This window comes from Gossypium hirsutum, chromosome A11, assembly GCF_007990345.1.
Source record: "Gossypium hirsutum isolate 1008001.06 chromosome A11, Gossypium_hirsutum_v2.1, whole genome shotgun sequence".
In the NCBI taxonomy this organism is placed as follows: Eukaryota; Viridiplantae; Streptophyta; class Magnoliopsida; order Malvales; family Malvaceae; genus Gossypium; species Gossypium hirsutum.
In genome coordinates this window covers 2423926-2442046 of record NC_053434.1, presented here as the reverse complement: position 1 = coordinate 2442046, position 18121 = coordinate 2423926, and the positions used below count along the sequence as shown (strand labels likewise).

The 18121-nt window shown below is 28.2% G+C and overlaps 1 protein-coding gene across 1 annotated transcript; it reads right to left on the bottom strand.

Moving 5' to 3' along the window:
- Positions 1–988: 988 nt before the first annotated feature.
- Positions 989–2687, bottom strand: LOC107923041 (phospholipase A1-Ibeta2, chloroplastic). Its single transcript, XM_016853252.2, has one exon. The coding sequence runs from the start codon at positions 2571–2573 to the stop codon at positions 1041–1043; it is 1533 nt and encodes a 510-aa protein (XP_016708741.2). The 5' UTR covers positions 2574–2687; the 3' UTR covers positions 989–1040.
- Between the last annotated feature and the right edge of the window lie 15434 nt (positions 2688–18121).

The following is an 18121-nucleotide window of genomic DNA, read 5'->3' as shown; positions in this document are numbered from 1 at the left end:
TAAAATTTTAGTTATGACCCAAACAATAATAATTAAATTCGTTTAGTTAAATTCAATTACTAATTATATACTATTTGTACAAATATAAATTTAGATCATTATAAGTCCTTATATTTTTCTAATTTTAAATTTTCAATATTGATCAAATGACAAATAATTAGCTGAAGTAAATTTATTGATATCCAAGACCCAAAGTTTGATTTACAAATTTATATGTGATAGTATAGTGTGTGTATATTTATATGTGAAGAAAATGTTTGAGAAAAGAAAAGTGGCAGAAAGGCAGTACGGATTCAGAAAAATACTTGCGAATGAGGCATACAGAACTGTGAACTTGTTTAAAGACGAGTGAATATTTTCGCTATATTTTTGGGAATCGAATTAGGAAACTTCAATGAAAAAAAGAGAGGTATATTTAATACTATTCAATTAAAGGGAAGTCAATAAAATCTCTAATACTAATTCAAAGTTACTTAATTCATAAAGTTATCAAAATTCTTTCGTTTTCACATTGCGATATACTTTATTACCAAAAATAATTTTTGAAATTACTTTAGTGGTTCATAGATAAAAAAAATTTATGTTGTTTTTTCTTTCTTTCATTTTCATTAAAGAAATGGGAGTTAGGGATGATCCTTAGTCTTTATTTGTTGAGACAATATACATACAAGTATAGGATAATTAACGCATTTAAGCGCACTCGAACTCATGTTCTCTTATACTAATAAAAATATCGATACCAATAGAATTAAAATTCAATTCACATTAAAGTTAATTATTTAAACTGATATAGCTATAACTAGTCTAACAAAGCAATCAATTCTCTCATGGTAAAAAAAAAGATAAATCAATAATCAAAGAAATATTTTTTCATTGTGTGTGAAGGGAATACCATAGAGAGGAGATATTTATCTACACCTTTGGAAATACTATCAACTTTGATAAATAAATAAATAAAAGAGAGAGAGGAAGAATATGGGACACCCTCTTTGAATGGTATATGTGCAAATTCTTTTTTTCCCTCTAACAAGCTTCGCTTTTTATTGAGATGGACTAGGCAAACAACTAGGCATAGGGAAGCTAAACCTATCCCTTTCAAGGTTTAAACTCAATGCCTTGTGTGTATACAATTGTTTCACGTTTGATCCTTGATCATGAAGTAGTTTCGCTAAACTTCGTTTAGCATTCGACCTAAATGGACACTTTGATGATAAGTATCCGTCCACCAAATGTAAGTAAGCTTCTAGATCATGACAACATGCTATGTCTACGTTCGGTTTTAAATAAGGTGACATTTTAGTATCAACCCGTAATTCTGTTCCGACGTGAGAGTATGTCCATGGGTTATCTTCTTTTTGTTGTTGTTGAGCTTTTTCACCGATGAAGACACCTGGAACTTTAGTGATCAAATCTTGATTGTTAACGATTCTCAATACTTTAACATTTTTCTTATTTAATCGTTCGACAAAGCCTTTATTACCGACTCGAGGACCTCCAAAAGAGAACACGGCGACTGGCGGCACGTGAGGGGTACATGAGCTTATTTCGTCGGAAACTAAAAGAGATAGCGCCGCGCCAAGGCTGTGCCCTGTGATTGTAATGCTAAGGGGTTCTCCTTTGTACATTTCGATCAACCTTTGCACTTCTTCGACCACTGATTCGGCCAAGCTAGGCACGTGAGCGCCGCGTGTTTTATGTAAGCTTAAGAACCCGCGTTCGACCCTTTGGGTCGGGTCATCGGATTCGGGGATTTGATCCAGTTGGGCTCGGAAATTTTCGGCCCATTCCATGCACGTAGCGGTTCCACGTAAAGCAATCACGATATCCCTCCTCCCCATGCGGTGGATCTCCCTCTTATCATCGCAAACCGCTACATACCCTATCCAACTTGACCTTTGGGTCATCCACCCGAGATCCGGAGCCACGTCGTCGACCCATTTCGGCAACCCGACGGAGGAGGTTGTGTAGAGGCTCTTTGTCACCTTGTAAGACCTATCGGGTAAAGCCACGTGCCTCGGCAACGGAGCCTCGTCGGTTGACATGGCCGGGTTCGAATGGAAACCATGGTAAGCAGCTTGAACAAATTCACCGTACCGAACAACTTCTCGCCGGAGATTCTCGTCAAGAGGGTCGAGCAAACCGGACCAATCATTGCAACCGTGGTACTCTCTCCAACGAGAACCGAGGTTGTTCCTCGGAGAATACTCCATGGTTTTGGATAAAAGCCTCTGAAGCCTATTTAAATGGCGGGGAGACATCTCTTCGGCGGCTTTCATTTCCGGCCATATCCGGGATAGGTTAAGCCCTTCGAGTAAACCCTTACCTTTGGTTTCGATCAACCCGTTGCTGGTGGAAGTTTTGACGACTCGTTCTGGGTCGGGTTGGTTTGATTTCTGAAGGAGTTTTTCGAGGTTGGAAAGGGTTTCCCGAGTTAACTCAGTCGAAGATGTCGATGAAACATGTCTTCGAGAAGTTGGATTTAGAGGTGATTTCTGGCACTTGAAGCTTGCTCGCCTGGCATTGAAGACATTCAAGTTCTGAGCCGGAAGAGTCAACCCGACGCCGATCATCATGTAGTAACGTAAACCGGAAAAATTGACAGAAAACTATATCAAAGAAAAAGAGCAATGGCGATGGCGAAGGAAGAGATGGCTTAAATCGAACAGCTAATGGGAAGACCAAGTGGGTATTAAACTTAAAAGGCAAAGAAATAAATTAATGTTATTTATAGACAATGATTTTCCAATGTATACCCACAGTTCACATCATAATTACATAAAGAACCTTACTGTCTTATAATGGTAATGATGAAATTATGAGATGTTTTATATGGTCTTTTTGGTATTATGGGGGAAAAGTTAATTGAGAAAGCTACACCCTTCAGCCTTACCGAGTTCAAGAAAAGTCTGCCATCAATGAGAAAGGTAGTTAACTTTATTTGGAGTTTGAATTGACCGAAAGGACCCTTGGATTCGGCCTTCTCATTGAATAGGATAAAGTTATAATGTTTCAATTGTTAAAATTATTTAAAATATAATTATATAAATAAAATAAACAATAAACAATAAATTTATAATTTTTGGGTAAACTACCTAGTTGGTCACCTACTTTTTAGGGCACTTTTATTTTAATCATTCAAAATGAAATACTTGTAATTTAGTCACTCAACTTTTAAGACGCTTTCATTTTAGTTACTCAAGAGTTAAATCTCTAATGAGAGTTAACTATACACACCACATTATGTTTGCACTTTCATTTTGGTAACCTAAAAAATATATTTTTTAAATATTAATTTGGTAAAAAATCAAGAATCAAAGTGAAAAATTAGTAGAAACTAAAATAATACACAAAATTTATCAAATTTTACTTGTTTATCCCACTGCCAGAAATTTTAAATTTGGGTTTTCAAATATAAATTTTTAAATATTAAGATTCAAAATTAGAGTACCAAATCCGTTGACATTATTAAAGGATAAAAATTTTTCAACAACTTATTTAATTTATTTTGATGTTTTGAAATTATTTTTTCAAAAATTATCAATGAAATTTATCATCTTTAACAGTTGTCTAAAACTTAAATTATCAATGAGTTATTTTAGTTGATGTCGCTAAGGATAATCTGGAAACATAGAATAAAATTTTAAATTTTAAAAAAATTAATTTATTTAATTTTAATATTACCGTAACAAATCGGTTGACATTATCAATGAATAAATTTTTTTAATACTTAAAAAAATATTTTTTTAGTGATAAACATGAAAGCGGCCTAAAAGTTGGGTGACTAAAATGAAAGTGTAAACATGATGTGACATTTACTAAAATGAAAATACCATAAAAATTGAGTGACCAAATTGTAATGATTTCATTTTAGGTAATCAAACTAAATGCGCCTAAAAGTTGAGTATCAACTAGACAGTTTATCCATAACCTCTTCTCAATCATTAAATAAGAGGATAAACGCATTTTAACATTTTTTGAACTCATGTCCATTTGTGCTAACAAAAATACTAATATTAACTAAATTAAGTCTCAATCAACTAATAGATTAGTTAATTAAAACAAAACCATTTAAAAGTATTATAGCAAATATAAATGAACTTTAAAAAAATAAATTTTGAAAATTTTTAATTATATAATATAAAATATGAATTACTTCCGTTTACGTAAAAGAGTTTTTCAAATCTCATTTTTTAACCCAATTCCAGTCTTCAAAATTTTTGTGTAGTTGACTTTCAAGGAAACCGAACCATAGTGAAACAACCGTGTAACCGAGTACGGGATTACGTTCAGTCAAGGGAACCATGAAATGTGAACACGTTTTCTGTTTTTTTCTTTTCCCTTAAATTCGACAACAATTTTTATATAGTTATAAAACGGGGGACAATATTATAGTCATCATCATTATTTAACATTAAATGTTGGTACACCGTGTTCAAACAATTAACTGAATTGAATTAGTGTTAATTAACTTTTTTTAATTTTTTAATTATTAATCGAATTAAATTTTAAAAAAATTAATTGAATTGAAATATTTCGGTTAATCGAATTAACCGAAATTTAAATGTTTTTGTTTTTATTGTTAAAACAAGTATAAAACATATAAAAATAATAAAAAATTGATAATATTTATTTGACTGAATTAAAACTACATATAATTTATATTATTAATTATTAAGTTTAATTAATTTAATTAATCTCGAACCGAATTAACAAATAACTAAACTTCTAAAAAATTATTAACTGACCTCTAACTTAGATCAGTTAACCAACCGATTAATCGAATTTGATCTGTTTGATCGGTTAATTTGATTTTAACCGAAATTTGATCACCCTTAACGATACGAGTGAAAAATGTATGTAACAAATTTAAAAAAATGATATTTTTTCGATATAATATTAAGGGTAAAAAATGAAGTAATACAATTTGAACTTGTGTCAAATAAATTTCTAATAAGAACTTTAATCGTCGCTCCATTTAAGTCAAGATAATTAAAAAATGATATTATAATAACAAAAAGGGTAAACTATAAAAATAGTAACTTTTGTTTGCCTCAGATAACATTTTAATCACTTATGTTTGAAATGTTATGTTTTAGTCACTTACGTTATCGTTTTGTTACGAAGTGGTCACTCTACCATTGAACTTCATTGCCTCCCTAACGGTAGTCCTACGTGGCAGTCTAAATGATTTTAAATGCCAACTTAGATATCCAGTTGCTGGGATGAAAATAGGTTTTTAATTAAATAAATTTAATTTAGATTGCCACGTAGGACCTCCGTTAGGGAGGTAACAAAGCTTAACGGTAGAGTGACTACTTTGTAACAAAACAATAACGCAAGTGACTAAAATGTAACATTTTAAACATAAGTGATTAAAATGTAATCTAAGACAAACAAAATTGACTATTTTTGTAGTTTATCCTAACAAAAAATTGTTTTGATTGAAATGGTAAATTTGAAAGATTAAATATCATAATATTTTGGTTTCAAATCTCATTATGTGTCATTATTTTTTAAAAAATTATATAAAAAATAAAATTTATTACTAAATTGGTGACGAATTGAGAGTAATTTTTAATTAATAATTAAAATAATAAAGTATAAAAAATTGTTTTATTTTGTTTCATTATTCATATTAAAATTTATTACTCTTTTTAATAATCTAATATTTAAAGGTGGACTTCCATTTAAAGATGCTCTGTGCTTTATAATTTTTTTAATCATACATATAACATTAAAAAACTTGATTGAAAATATACCAAATAACAAATTTTATAGTTATATTATATTTAAATTTATAATTAATAACATATTGAGAAGTGATTAAAATGAAAAAATTGATCACAAAGTGTACATTTATTTATATTTAAAATTTACTTTTTCCTCCCGACAAAATGGAATAAACTATTAATTTATTATTCCATTTCTTGCAGGTTAATGCTTGATATATTTGAAATTGAAATATTCTGGTCTCGTATTTTTACTTTTTGAATTTGTCTTATATAATTTAAAAAACCCTTACGAAATATTTTTCTATATATTTTTAAATCAAATAAAAAAAAACCCAATTTGCTAAAAAAAGGATTAACGATCAACTAGCTAGCTAAGCTTTTCAATAATGTTGAATTTTGAACGAGTTTTCTCGTTGAAAAAAAGAAAACAAATTCTAGTCAAAACGTCCTCTTCATAGCTTTTGATATTTTCTCAACTCCCAAACACGACTATGTTCTCTATTTTTTTCTTAATTTAATCACATAAAAATAGATAAATAAATAAATAAAATCCCGGTTTGGGGTTTTTAATGGGAGAGAGCTGAAAAGCTTACAACCCCGACGAATCTAGCTCAAAATTAGAATGACAAGATTCCGACAAGATCAGATAGAGACATAACCGCCCAAGCTGAGCGGTCACCACCTTCGCAACAACATTAGCAACATAATTCGCCTCTCGGAATACATGCCTCACAAATATTTGCCCAACATTAGCATGTAACAAAGTAATACGGTACACCAGCTCAAAGGGACTCTCATCTGCAGAAGGAGCATTCAGCAAACACACACCCTGAGCACAATTGAGCTCGACCAACAGCCTATTGAACCCCCTCGATTGGGCAACAATTCCATTTTCAGCTAATAATACAAAGCGGTTGTAATCTTCTCACATTCAAAATTTATTTTTTCTACTTTTATTTCTTTGAATTTAATTTTTTAATATTTCAATATTTATATTTAATTATTAAAATAATTAAAATTATTTTATTAAATTCACTGGTATAACAGTTTATACCCAGTGTTGTTGATTCAGTTTTCATTTAATTCACGAGACTATTCGTCGCCAGTACACATTTCATAATCAATACCATCGATATTTTTGTCTAACATTTTCACTATAAAACAGTACCAAACAAATATATCAGCATCCGATCCCGACTCAATTTCGACTCAATTATGGCATGTACCCCTAGACTCAATTCCGAGTTCGATTTAGTCCGAGAATCGGCTAAACCTGAATAGCTCTGATACCACTAAATGTAACGCCCCCTACAACATAAAACTTATAACTTACTTTACAGTTTGATCCTATTATCAATTCTAGCTTGAAATTTACTCAATTAAACCCTTAATTCACTATTTTATTCAACATGAACTATACTTGAAAATCTATAAACTCTCAAAATATCAACTTAATTACATCAAAGTCTTGTTCCAAAGCTTCTAAAACATCAAAATTTAAGAATAAATGACTTAATTGACTTACCAAATTAAACTTTGAGCCTTGAAACCCAAATTTTCCTTTTCCTTTTTCTTTTTCTTTCTTTCTTTCTCCCCTGTTTCTTCTCTGTTTCGTTTGCTTTCATTCTGTTTCTTATGTTTCTTTACTTATTTATATAATATAATATATAATATACTATAATATAATATAATAATAATTTAATATATATATTTTAACACATAAAAAATCTCAGATTTTTATGTTTATGCCGCCTCACTTAGGACAAATGGCATAATTGCCATTTTGGTCCTCTTCATTTTCTTTTATTCTACAATTCAACTTTCATCCTTTATTCAATTTAGTCATTTTTCCTAATTACTCTTAATTAAACTAAATTTACTTAATTAAACTCTAATTAACCACTCAATTGACTTCGTAAATATTTTTAATAAATATTTACGAATCCATTTTTTAGAAACAGAGACCCGAAAATACACTTTTTTGGTAACGTAAAATTCGGGTCGTTACAAGGGACACCTGAAAAAGGGGGTTTTGGGTAAAAATATATTCCCAGAATATGGACTTAGGCAAAAAACAAGGTTTGTTTAAAAAATAAGTCAGTCCTTGGATAAGGTTTTTTGGCTCGCACTTGACTTGAATTTTCAATAAAAAAAACCCTGCTGTTTTTCTATGTTTTGTTGTTGTTTTCCCTCTATTTTGCTATCATTTCAATATTATGTTGCTATTATTTTGTTGTTAATGTTTAGATATTGTGTAACACTTGTTTTATTGTTAATTTTGCTACTATTTTAGAGGCATTTGCTTCTTAAGTTGAACTTATCTAAGTGTTAATTAAGTATAAAGATTTTTTTTTAAATTTATTTTAATATTTTTAGTATATTTGGTGTATTATGTTTTTAATTTTTTATATAAAAAATAAATTTTAAAAAATTAATAAGGGCCCATATTTTAACATTTTTATTCGGACAAAAATTGAGACCTATGTTTTGGGCCAAACCAAGCCCGAGTCTAGCAATTGGCCTAAAATTTTGTTAAGACCCAATCCAACCCGATCCATAAACAACTCTAACTAAATCCACGACCTTTTCAAGATACAAAAATAATAGCAAAATTTAAATTTTTTTATGTTGGAAAGGTAGTTTTAAGAAAACTCACCACAACTAATGGTATTGATAAAGTATACAATCAAATCATGTTAAATTAAAATATTAGGACTAAATCTTAGATGTTAAAGATAACAGAGGATCGATACTGAAATATTATCGTTATCTTTTAGTGGAATAAAAAAAACAAGAAGAACACGATAAAATCGTTTAAGCTTTCTTTTTATATAAGTAGAGAGGAATCACTAAAATTAATATGATGTGGAGAGTTGTCACCAAAGTCACTAAAAAAAAGTGGGCATTAACGGTGGTGCAAGATGGTGTAAGCCATTAATCAATCCACACTAGAAACCTTTTCCAAATATGGTTGCTTTCCCTAGCCAACAATCTGTCTTGTCGAAACACCAGAACCTAGTGAATGATATTAGTAATTTGGCCACTTTACTTGCTGCACATCCTCAAATTGCCTAAAATCTGCTCCACCATGATGAAATTGCTTTGCACGCTTGCATAGTGGATAATTGGAGCCATGGTGAAATTTAGGGTCCATTACTAACACCTCCATCTAAATATATATATACACACGAATGTTTGAATCAGATTAAATTAATGGAAGTATCCATTTAAAAAGTAATATCAGATCGATTGAATCGTAACCGGTATGAATTAGTTGAATCTATTTAGAAACGATTAAATTTATGATTGAACTATTTTTAAATTTTCTTTTATGAATTTTCAATTAGATTGATGAATTGGTGGTCTAATTAATTTAACCATTAGTCTGATTCTTTTATCCATAATTTTTACTAATCCTTAAATCAAAGAAAAAATACTGCTAATTTGCATTCAAATATATCTACCTCTAAATTTTGGAAAAAAAATTATTTTAATGTTTTTTGAAATTTTATTTTAACTTTGTAGTTAATGTTTAAAAATAGGATCATTTGTGTTGTGTCTCCAAAAATTTCTCAAGTCGTCTTTTTTAATTTGATTTCTTTATAAGATGTATAAATTTTTATGATAAACTTGATAACAATTTTAATTTAATTTGGTAAGTTAATACAAAGTAATATTTGAATATCACTTGATAAAAATTAAGTTAAATAATTGTAGTATTTAAAGATAAAGTAGTATCTAAATATTAAATTGATAAAAGAAATTCACTTAAATAATTGTATTATCTCGTATAAAAAATTTACCATATTTAATACAAATTAATTTTTTCTAAATATTAAAGATGGTTTAAGCTATCTCAATATAATAAGTCGCTTAATATGAAAAAAAAAAAGGTATGAAATGACTTAAGGATTTCAACTTTATTACACAAAATTTTAATACATCAACATTGCTGATACAACTAAAATCTAATTAATAATAAAGTACATTTTTTACTATTTTATCAGTAATTACTTTTTCAAAAAATATTATTTAAATAATATTTATTTCTTTCACCTACACAGCATTACTAGCATATAATCGGCATGATTATCATGCATCTTTATCCTTGCTTTTTTATCCAAATCTTATAATAAAATATTAGTATTTAGAATTATATATTAAATTAATATATAATTAAGAGTGGTTTAGTATTTTTAACATCAAATTATTATTATTATGACAATTTAAAAATCACAAATAATCTTTAGTCTCAAATCGTTATCATTGAAATCTCGAGACGATAAGTCAGACATTAATTTAACAAAACATAAATTTTTGTTAGTTTAGATCTCAAATTCCCATCAAAGTATAATTTTTTTTAAAAATTTCTAAATACTATTAAAAATAATATTTTGATAAATAATTATTATTTTCATAATATTTTTTTTGGGGGGGGGGGAATTCTGGGCATTTAATTCACGAATTTCATGGACAATATATTAAATGGAACGTGGAAAATGGAAGGGTTGAACTGAAAATAAAGTCAGATAAATCCACTAATTCTTTCTTTATCAGTAACAAATTAAGGAATTATATATCATTTTGTCGCTGTTTTTATCACATGTCAATTATGGACTTCAAAAACTTTTTCAACTTCTTTTTCTTTTTTCTCCTATCATTTTCGTACCCTGTCAACCATTTATATATTATTTGAAACTTTTGATCTTCAGTCACATGCACCGACAATTAATTTGATGTTAAATATTTAATTTATTTATTCTTATCATGACATTATTATTATAGTCTCGTTTCGATTATTTTATCATGACATTTTCAATTTTTATTCCCTTTTTATATGATTTGATTTTCAGTTAAGTGTTTATAATTTTTTTATTTGTAATTTTTAGATTTAATAGATTTAATGTTTGATATTTGGATCTCATTTTATATAAATTTGTGAATCCCTCTTTTGATTTATTCCAATCAATTAATTAATTTTAGAATTAGGTATGGCTCGACTCGTTTTAAATCTAATTTAAAAAATAAAATTTAACAAAAAAAAAGAAGAAGAAAAAACTCAACCTATCGAATCGAGTTAGGTTAACTCATTGAATCTAGTTCTGTTCCTCCTAATGACAAGTTGGTTGCATGGTAAGGTTAAAACTCTAATAATTTTGAGATTCTAACAATCTTATCTTGTCCTACCACGAGTGAATCATGTCTAAATTTATTCTAATTTATATTTAAATATATTTTAACTATCAGCTTGATTATATTTTATATTATTTTTTATAGTTATTTGGGTATATTATTTGTAATTATATTTATAATTACACTTTTAGGTAAAGAGTTTTTTTAAATGTTATAAATTCTTATCATATATATGTTTTTTAAATAATTCATTTTCAAGAGGATAATACGTCTCATCGCACTTGAACTCACGTCCTCTCACATTAACAATAATATCGATGCCAATCAAATTAATATTTAGTTAAAAAAACTTAAATTGATTGTGATGTTATATTTAAATCGATATATGTGGCTTAAATGCGAATAAAATGTTTTGATATTGTGGATCAAACACATTAAAGAAAAGTGGCCTTTTTAACAATGGGATCTGACCTGCCTCCCTTTTTCTCACTTTGAGATAGTTTGGCAATTGGCACTAGTCAATTCAGCTTTTTCACTAGTAAGTTGTGTGTGTGTGTTTTTTAAAGTAAGGTATATTTTTAATTTCGATAATTAAAAATTATTTATTTTACAAAATAATATATATTACGATAATGATAATGATATTTTTATTTTTATATAAAATCAATAAAAAAATCATACACAAGGAGAGTTGAACTAGAGATAATAATATTTAAATGATCAACTTATATTTCAACAAAAGCTGTGTTTAGTTTATAAAGTTTTTTTTAAAGAAAATATTTAATTTGGGGTATTTTAAAATCTATTCAAAGAATACAAATATATATATATAATAATGAATGAAACAATTAAAACAGATATAAAAAACATTTAAAATTTTAGGAAAATTTTGACTTTTTAAAGAAAAACTTGTGAAACGTCATCTCCTAATATATAACAGAATCTCTCAAAAAAGTATTTTTATTCATAAATTTTATCTTCCAACTCTTAAAAAAAAATGAAGTGAATTTACAAAAAGACTTTATCGGAAACCCGAAATAGTAAGGGGTTCACAAAATAAAAACCCCTTCACTCACCAAGAAAATATCAAACATTCACTTTTAATCAAATTTATATGACTTTTGCTAGATTAATTGTTTTGAATATTTGATATAGAAAAGCATTATTAAATTGTAGTGCCTCTAATTTTAATTATTATCCATTTTCATATTTTACTTCACTCATAATTAAAGATAGAAAAGGCTTTCCTAAAGAATTATTAAACTCAAAGTGAAAAACTATATGCACATTTCCACTCTAAATATAATATATGTATGATTTAAAAATGTATATTTTTTTTCTCAATTGACACGTTAAAAACGAAATTTGACATCGAATTTTTATTACTTGTAATTTTAATAAAATTTGAATGCAACTGTAACCTACATCCATACTATTATACTATTATCAATCTTAGATGATTCCCTATCATTAACTTAGTAGTGAATGTATATTAAAATTAAATTACAAATTTGTTGGGATTGACTTGAATAAATAAGGAAATATAAAAATAGATAAAATCGAACACATAAATTTTATACGGAAAATCTTTAGTTAAGAGGATAAAAAATCACGGATAAAAGAGGCATTGACTTTTCATTAAATAAGTAAACAGAACAAGAGTACAAGATTGAGAAAACAAATCTAAAAGAACAAAACCCAAAACCCCAAATACAAAGTTCTAACTTAGGAACACAGTTTTATCCATAACTATAATGAAACTCTCTCCAAAACTCATACGCGACTACATCTTGATTGACCTCACAAAAATAGGATACAATGGCCCCTTTAAATAGGCTAAGATTGAAGGGCTAAAACAACTAAAATATCCTTGAAGTAATCAAAGTTCAACCGGGAGACAAAACCTTTGCTTGGAGTCTAAGATGTGGTTGCTTACTTGAGGAATATGTCGTGTCGTTGCAATGTCCCATGCTTCCTCGTCGTGGTCGTGCATGCATTGAGCGAGGAAATTCTCCGTGATGTCGTGACGACCCAAGCTTTCTCATCACAACACCGCCTCTACTTTGGTTCCTCTTTAGTACATCATCGATTGTCTTCTTAAATGCTTACAAAGTGTCCGATAAATGCGAGGCACGCTCCACAAAAACAAATAGTATATATTAAATTATGTCATACTTACGATATGGGTAAAAGTAAAATATTTATGTAAAAGTTATATTTATAAAAAAAAGTAATTTATTGAATGAACTACAAATGTTGTAATACAAGTCGTGTGTACAAATTTTCATTAATCCTAGATTCGGTCCTTGAACTCTCAGTTATTTTAAGTAATGTTTTTTAGTTGTTTATTTAAATTAAAGATGTTTTATGAGAAAACACAAAAACACCATTGCAACAACATTTATTACTTTTAAAAAATTTAAATCAAATATTATAATTCCATATATATATAAATTACTACTTAAAAATTTCTTTATTTATCCTCTCTCTTGTTTATATATATTTATATATATTACTTTTTCTATGTTCAATTATTCCACTCTTTTCAATATTCTTTTACCTTTTTTTTTCTATTATTTGATTATTTTATTTTACCTATAAAATAAATATTAATAATTTGATTTTAGAGGTTTAGTATATTTTAAAATAAGTATTAAGCTCTGTTCCTTCTAATTTATTTCTTTTATTTAAAAAAATAGAATGGATGAATTTGTCTACAAATCAAAAAAATTAACTATAAAAAAGATGAAATAATTGGAGTAAATGGAGATTTTTTTATAGATTTGGATTAGCTTATTCAAGCCATAAACCAAACGTAATCTATAATTCACATGCAACCATGTGTTTTATCACACACACTAATTTGTTTGTTTGTTTTTTTTAAATAATTGAAGCATGCATTGCGTGTCTAGCTCTTTAGTTTAATTAATTAATTAATTTCTTTTATTATCCAATCCCTTTCTCTAAACTTAACAATTTAACTATTTTTTATATATTTAAAGTGGATGCTGATAAAAGCATGACATGGAAATAAATATTACTACCAAAATTCTATTAATTAATTTATTTAAAATATTAAATTAAGATATATCACGAATCTATTGAGTACCAATTTAATTTTAAAAAAACTTGTAATTCAAAAGCGGTTCTAAATAGAATAAACCTTCAATTTCATTAAAACTATCTAAGACATTGCCTTTTTGATTTTTCTCAAACTTTTCATTTAAATTTTTTATTATATATTTTACTTAAATTTTTTTGACTAACTTGCAAATGTCTCATAATTTAACACGTCATATGTTATTAGCTATTAGACCTTAACCTTTCCCTTTGGTGCATTACTGATATAGTTGGTCTTTTGAGGCTTTTGATAGTTTTTATTGGTTGATCGGTGTTAATCGTCAAGTTAATTTGATGATGATAGGGTTAGGATGTAAACTTCAATAATTTGATCAAATTAATGCGTCTCTAATTTATTTATAAATTATTCTAGTGTTGTAATTTCTATCAAATTGTCTATGGCATTCATTTGTGTATTAATTTGTAATAATTTATTTATTATTTGTACTGTCAAAACCACCTTTCGATTTTAAAATTTTAAATTTAATAAAAAAGGTGAATCGACTTTTGAAAAACAAATGCATGGAGTCGTCACCGATCTTTTGTTTTGGTGTGATCGGATCACCTAAAAATGAGGTTAAAACATTTTTGGTTTATTAAAACAATGACTTTGGTCTACGAACTTTTGAGAAGACGGGTTCGGGAGTCGGTTACGCATGAGGAAGTGTTAGCACCCTCACTACGCCCAAAATTGGTACCGAATCGATTAAATACTGTCCTTATGTCTAAAATTAAAAAAGTTTTTGAAATATGGTTCTGTTTTATAACGTTTGAGTAACCCGAGTTGATTGCCAAAATCTTCTTGTTTCGATGTCCGAAAGTTTATAATTCAAGAATTGCAAAAGGATGCTCAACTATTTAGTCCAATGACAAATCGAAACCCAGCACAGTAGGGCACGATTCCTCGAATTTTCAAATGTCGAACATTGCCTCACCTTAGAAAATACGAGTGAAATTCCGAAGGGATCTTCGATTGTTTTGAGCAAATGAAAAAGCGCAACCCAGCACGATAGGGCTCGATTCTCAAATTGCCAAACATCGAACATCGCCTTCGTTTTGAAAATTTTTTAATAAACATGAGTGAAAACCTAAAGGAATATTCGATTGTTTTGAGCAAACGAGGAATCACAACCCAGCACGATAGGGCATGATTCTCGAATTATCAAACACCGAGTATCACCTTTGTTATAAAATATTTTTAGAAGACATTAGTGAAATTTTGAAGGGATATTTGATTATTTTAAACAATCGAGAAATTGCAACCCAGCACGTTAGGGCACGATTCCGCGAATTGCCAAATATCGAATCTTATCTTCGTTTTAGAGAGTTTTTAAATGAATACTTATAAAACGAGCTTTAAACGTATTAATGCATTTTTTGAAATGAGACGGAGTTAATCATAAAGATTTGAATTTTATATAAAAAAAAACACATTTCGCAAACCGAGTGAAAAATGATAATATGGAATAACCGGCACATACGAGATGCAACCGATTAACAAACTAATAATTAAATATAGCTAACCTAAAAATGCAACCCGATTACAATAGCGCATGGAGGATAATTACTATGAAACAATGAACAAATAAATAATGCAACGATAACATGCATGGCATAATGTAATATGACTATTACTAAATACACAAAACAAAATGCAAACTAAAGAAGCAATATAGTATGAAACTATTTAAAAAATGACGAATAAATGGACACACAAATACATGTATAAGTTGACGAACTACATGCTAACTTTAACAATATATAATACAAAAGAATAATAAGGATATGAGACGAGAGATAACACACAAAATAGATTTAAAAGACATATGCACGTGTAAATCTATTGTAAAAAACGATCATGAAATTAATAATAATATATATATTGTTAATCTAAAAATTATACACACCCTTTTATTAAAAATATTTAAATAAGAGGCTATATAAAACATGAATATAATATCGAGAAATACTCAAAAATAATAATTTTTTAAAAAAAATACAAAGATGAAGTTTCTAAAATTAATTTCGTACCTATATAAAGAGAATCTTTGATAAATCATAATAAAATATACGAGTTTAGAACATATAGATTTTTAAAAAAAAATTAAAATGAATCATTACGCAGACAAAGAAATAAGTAATATACATAAAATATATATATATACAAATATGTTAATCTAGATAGATAGTATACATAAAATACAAATAATTTACTATATGAGAAAAATATTTGGAAGAGTTTGAAATAAACAATTCTATATATATAAATAATACTAGATGAATGTTTAAATGATAAAAAAAAGCATTGAAATATGACCTCAAAAGGAGTATATTATATACATAAATAGATTTAACACAAAGCATATATACATATGTGTAACAGTATGAAATAAATAACATATACCTAAAATAATGTATGAAAACCATAGATTAATAATAAAATAATTTAAAAGTAAAGGATACGACAAAATTTAAAATAGTATGGAAAAATAGCTAGAACTTAAATATATACATACATATAAAATAATATATAAGAACATCTATATAAAATATTATACAAATTGCAAAAAATAATATGACAAAACCAACTTCAAGATAATCATACAAATAACAATAAAGCAAATTTATTTTAAAGAGACATATATAAGAACATTAAGTGAATTTAAAAAAGAAAAAAAATGATAAGTATAGCTCAATATGAATATTTAAATGAAATTTTACACATAATGTAAAATAAAATAATGATTTCAAAATAATGATTTATTTAAACAAAAGGCCTAATTGAAATAAAATTAAAATGAAAAGGGACAATTTGAAAATAAAACAATAATAACAAATAGGACCAATATGCGATGCGCGCAAATGCGTAGGGACTAAGTCTAGAAAAAATCCAAACCCCAAAACGCATCGTTCGAGTGTGGATCAGATTGCAACATAGCGCAAATTACAAGTCCAAATCGAAAAGAAAATAAAATAAAAACAAGGCGCATAAGGCGCAATCGGAGGCTCGCGCGAATATGGAGGACCTGGCGCGAAATTCCCCGTTTTAAGCAAATGGGCATGGATCTGGCCTGTTAAACGGGTCAGCGCGCGGATCCTTGCCCATTGAACGGCGCCGTTTCAAATTAGTAAAAACGGATTTACATCATAACATTTCTGATTCCGAAGACAAAGAATTATCATCATAAACTTAAAATATAATCAAATCGATTTAAAAAATACAACAAAATCACAATTCTATGGAGTTGATATACAAATCTATTGCGTAAAATATGCTCAATAAAATACCTCTATACAATAATTTTGAATTCTCTTCCTCGAAGGAATCAACTCTCTTTCCTCCCCATCCTCAACAAAATTCACAAGTGAAAAATAACTTAAAAGGTCAATAAAAAAACATAAACACGAAATTACACCAAAAAAAGTGAAAAAAAAATGATTTCCTTTGGAAATTTACCATCTCGTTTTCTCTTGTGAAGGCGTACTTGTCGAAACCATTTTGTGAAAGACGGGGTCGACTTTGGTTTTGAAAGTGAAAATTAAAACGGGAGTCGCCACCGATCTTTATTAGGTGAGATCGGATCACCTTGCTTTAATAAAACGTTTTAGTTTATTAAAACGGTGTTTTGGTCTACGAAATTTGAGAAAACGGGTTCGGGAGTCGGTTACGTACAAGGAAGGGTTAGCACCCTCGTAACGCCCAAAATTGGTACCTAATTGATTAATTAGTGTCTCAAAGTCGAAAATTGAAAATCGGGAATGGATTTGAAATTCGATCTTTTCTATTAATATTGATTTTAAAATTCTTGAATTAGCTCAAATCGATTGTTTAAAGATTTCCTTATCTCGAAATATCGAAGTATCATATCCCGTAAGTTAGGACACAATACCATGAATTCTCGAGCGTAAGGTCGTCTTTTATTTTAAATGAGAATTTCATGTGTTTTAAAGCTCGAAAAGGGTATTTAGCTATTTAGAACTAACGAGAGAACCAAAACCCCGTAAGTTAGGGCACAATTCTTCGATGTTCCAATATGCGAAACATTGCCTTATCTTGAAGATTTTCTTTTTGAATAATAACGAGTGTGTCACTTCACGATGTGAGTTTATTTTGTTTAGAGTAAAATGAAGCAATC

Excerpts from the sequence above, each read along its gene's own strand:
- LOC107923041 (XM_016853252.2), bottom strand. The coding sequence starts at position 2,573 with ATGATGATCGGCGTCGGGTTGACTCTTCCGGCTCAGAACTTGAATGTC.